The sequence below is a fragment of the Palaemon carinicauda genome, chromosome 28 (genome assembly GCF_036898095.1).
Source record: "Palaemon carinicauda isolate YSFRI2023 chromosome 28, ASM3689809v2, whole genome shotgun sequence".
Taxonomy (NCBI): Eukaryota; Metazoa; Arthropoda; class Malacostraca; order Decapoda; family Palaemonidae; genus Palaemon; species Palaemon carinicauda.
In genome coordinates, this window is record NC_090752.1 from 90,538,179 (window position 1) to 90,542,518 (window position 4,340).

General features: G+C 35.5%; 1 protein-coding gene across 1 annotated transcript; it reads left to right on the forward strand.

Moving 5' to 3' along the window:
• The first annotated feature begins 392 nt into the window (after positions 1-392).
• Positions 393-1,511, forward strand: LOC137621938 (uncharacterized). The gene is made up of 2 exons (XM_068352438.1): positions 393-782; positions 1,047-1,511. Exons 1-2 carry the CDS (start codon positions 393-395, stop codon positions 1,509-1,511), a joined length of 855 nt encoding a protein of 284 aa, XP_068208539.1.
• The last annotated feature ends 2,829 nt before the right edge of the window (positions 1,512-4,340 follow it).

Below are 4,340 nucleotides of genomic sequence, written 5' to 3' on the forward strand. Positions count from 1 at the left end.
TTCAGTATTATTTCGTCTCCAACTGACCTCCCAAAGGCGGAGTAATTGGATATCTATTGTTTTTTACCAGGTCTTGAACTGTTTCTCAATGGCTGCTACAGGATTATTTTGTCTCCAGTGAAGATTCTGAAAATCTTCATCTTCCTTGGCTCCAGGAATTCTTCGTCTTCAGAGAAATGTGTCAATATCTTTTTTTCTAATTCTAATGCTATATTCGTTAGCCATGGAAGGCATTGAGTGAATCTTTACTATACAAAATGGTTAGATTTATGACTGACAGAATGATTTTACTGGGATCTTTGACAGCTTTTGGCGCCATGGCATGGTGCTGGGGAGAAGAGGATTCACATAGAGAAGCAGAAAAATTCTTGGATTTGATGGATCGGGAGGAAATGGAGAGACTGCAACCATCAGTCTACGATGGGGCAAATTATGTTGCCGGAAAAACTAAGGAACACGCACAATTGGGGGACGCATCGCGAAAGGATCTAAGTGAGGAGCTGGATGGTGCAGAAGAGGGAATTCAGTTGTTTGATGATTTCTTCGCTAGAATACACCAAGAAACGGACACGGCCAATGACTTACAACGCATCCGTGAAGAGGTGCGTGGCGCAGAGGCAGAAGAAATTGAGTTATCTAAGGACAACATAGCCATATCAGCTTTAAATGCAGATTTAGATGGAGCCAATAAGAAAATTAAGGGTCTTATGGTAAGTCTAAAAAAAGCTGAAACTAAACACGATGAACTTCGAGAGGAGCTTTCGGTCAAGACATCTGTTCAGGTAGGAGAAATTGAGTTATATAATAACATCGGTAACTTGGCTTTAATTGATGATTTACATAGAGCAAATAAGAATATAGAGTCGCTTTTTGTAAGTCTAGAAAAAGCTGAAGCTCGAAACGATCAAATTCGTGATGAGCTTTTCGCCAAGGCATATATAGAAAAGGAATTAGAAAATGCCCATGAGGAAATTCGGATACTCGAGAAGAAGCTGGAAAGAGTAACAGAAGATCTCAAGACAGCCAACGAGAAACTTCTGGGAAAGAGCGACTTGGAGGAATACGTCGAAAGAGCTGATAAGGAGATCCGAACACACTGGGCTGAACTGGACAGTATTAAGGCTGAAAACAAGAGACTGAAGACCGAAAACGTTGGTCAAAAGGCAGCTTTAGAAAGTGAACTTAATGCTGCAGTCGAGGAGGTCTACAGAATAGGGACTAAATTGGATACTGCCCTGGATGAGAACAACAAATTGAAGGCTGAGGAGGAACTGGAAAAACTGTGGAAAGAAGTTGCTGGTGTTAAAGCAGAGAATAGACGACTGAAGAGAGACCTCTCGGAGGAGAGCGCCTTAAGAAGTACGTTGATGAAGGCCGACGAGAAGAATAAAACTCTGGAAGAAGAAATTAGGAATCTAACTTCCGTGGCAGACGAATTTGCAATTTATAAGGAGAAGTATCAAGCTATGATGGAAAAGAAATATGAACCTAGAGATGGAATTGAACCATAAGAATTACGCTATTACCCAACTTGTAGAAGGCCTGTCTCAAACACACCCGGAGTTGAAGGAATTATATTATATGGAAATTTCTCGTGAGCAGTCTGGGGATTTAATATGGGATAGCCAGTTGAATAGATTCGCCCTTCAAGAGACGAGAAGGCAGGGCTAGAAAAAAAAACTAAAGAGGAATTATATCCCAACGCAAAATATGAAAAAACTGGGGATTATAATATCGCCACCAAAAAAAAGCAAAAAAAAAAAAATATATACAAAATGGTGATTATAATATCGCCACCAAAAAAAAACAAAAAGCAAAAAAAATGGTGATTATAATATCGCCACCAAAAAAAGCAAAAAAATATAAAAAATGGTAATTATAATATCGCCACCAAAAAAGAGCAAAAAAATATAAAAAATGGTGATTATATTGCCACCAAAAAAAAAAAAAAAAAAAAATGGTGATTATAATATCGCCACAAAAAAAAAAAAAAAAAAAAAAAAGGGAGTATAGTATCCCCACCAAAACAAAATAGAAAATATAAAAAATGGTGATTATAATATCGCCACCAAAAAGAAAAAAAAATGGTGATCATAATATTGCCACCAAAAAAAAATATTTATAGGAAAAAAGGAATAAAAATTTTGTTTAATTTTATTTGGAAAGGAATTTTTCTTTCTCTTTAGTTTTATTTGAAAAGGAATAATCTTTTTGTTAAGTTTTGTACTTCACCCATTCTGGACAGGTTCAGGACATTAGTTTCACTGCAAAGGACACCTGAAACTATTTGGCTTGAAGGACGCTTGTGTGGACTGCCCCCAGCTTAAAGGATGCAAGGCTTAACTATCCAGCTTGAACGATGCTTGGAATAACCTGGAGGATAAAAATAATGTTTCTGAAAAATCGTTTCTTTGGTGGCAAAACATCTTTTACCGCAAATAGATACATTATCATTATCCCCGTTTACACCAGCCCCTTTATCTGAGCTTGTACTGTTAGTTTCATTAATTCCGGTACACTTCAAGAGAATCTAAAGGCGGTTTACATGGTCGAACGGTTTGTCGAACGCGGTTCGAGTGACAAGTGTTTGAAGTGATGTTCGAACGTGTGAACGGGAAAATGACAGGCGAGTGACGGACAGTAAGAAAACGAGGTTTGACTATCCACTGGATAGGAGAAGGCACGTGGATCGAGGACAGTTTAGAAAATGGAGAGGGGAGATAATGATATATGCATACACACACACGCGCACACACATTTTGCAATAGGTGAAGCAGCTAGCGATCACAAGTCTAGCACGTGCTGAAGACATTGCAGTCACCCTAGCAACAAGTGCCTATCAAATAAAACTTCAAGCAAACACTTTTGTTTGGATTTAAGATTGTTATTTTAATTAAATGAATAAAAAGTATATGATTATGTTAGTAGCAAATGCTTAGAACAGGTAAGCCCAAGGAACTACTTAGAAATAACCAGTAATAGCTACGCTTTGCCTTTAAGAAATTGCTTTAAAAATACCTACACATTCACCATTCAACGACAACATTCGGTTACAAAAACTTGTACAGATAAATCAATATCATCATACAGTGAAGATAATTTGAAATGGTTGGAAGAGTAATTTTAAGTAGATATAGGGTCAAATAAAAACATTTTTGTGGAATGAATATGCCATAGTCATATGTTACCCACACAATAATAATAATAATAATAATAATAATAATAATAATAATAATAATAATGATAATAATAATAATAATAATAATAATAATAATAATAATAATAAAAATGATGATGATAATAATAAAAATTATGATGATGATAATAATAATAATGATAATAATCATAACAATAATAATAATAATAATAATAACAATAATAATATTAATACAGTAGGTTAGCCAGGACAACAGCCACCCGTTGAGATACTACCGCTAAGGTTATTGGGTGCTTTAATTAGCCAGACAGTACTTCAGTGGATCCTTCTCTTTGGTTACAGCTCGTTTTCCCTTTTGCCTACACATACATCGAATAGTCTGGACTATTCTTTACATACTCGTCTATGTCACTATACACTAGATAATACTGAAATTACAAAACAATTCTTCTTCGCTCAAGGGGATTAACTATTGCAATGTAATAGTTCAGTGGCTACTTTCCTCTTGGTAAGGGTAGAAGAGACTCTTTAGCTATGGTAAGCAGCTCTTCTAGAAGGACACAACAAAATAAAACCATTGTTATCTAGTTTTGGGTAGTGCCATAGCCTTTGTACCATGGTTTTCCACTGTCTTGGGTTGGAGTTCCCTTGCTTGAGGGTACACTCAGAAACATTATTCTATCTTATACATTTATATGTATATACAGTTATATATACTGTACGTGTGTGTGCATCAAGAAATTAATTTCAATGTTTGTTAATCGTTAAACCAATTTATCACCTAAGTTAATGGCTACTATCTATTATTTCAGACAAGATAAGTGAATGGCTCAGACGAAAGTAAAACAATAATGGGGTCGTCCATTTAGTATCACAGGATTAACGCTTTACATATATTTTCTATCAGTATATATATATATATATATATATATATATATATATATATATATAATTTACGATTGCCGGCCTTTTCTATCTACAACACTGCAGTTTCGGATATATGTGGGAGATGTGGCTTCCAAGTATTACTCGGGGAACCCCTTTCACCAGGCTATGACCACTTTCATTTCCCCACACCCGATGGACGGGGATAGACCGCTTAGTCATATTCCTGACAATGCAGCTGAACGTAACATATAAATAAATAAATATATATATATATATATATATATATATATACATA

Excerpts from the sequence above, each read along its gene's own strand:
- LOC137621938 (XM_068352438.1), top strand. The coding sequence starts at position 393 with ATGGAGAGACTGCAACCATCAGTCTACGATGGGGCAAATTATGTTGCC. Across the intron at positions 783-1,046 it reads CGGTCAAGACATCTGTTCAG|AGCGACTTGGAGGAATACGT; the intron begins GTAGGAGAAATT and ends CTTCTGGGAAAG.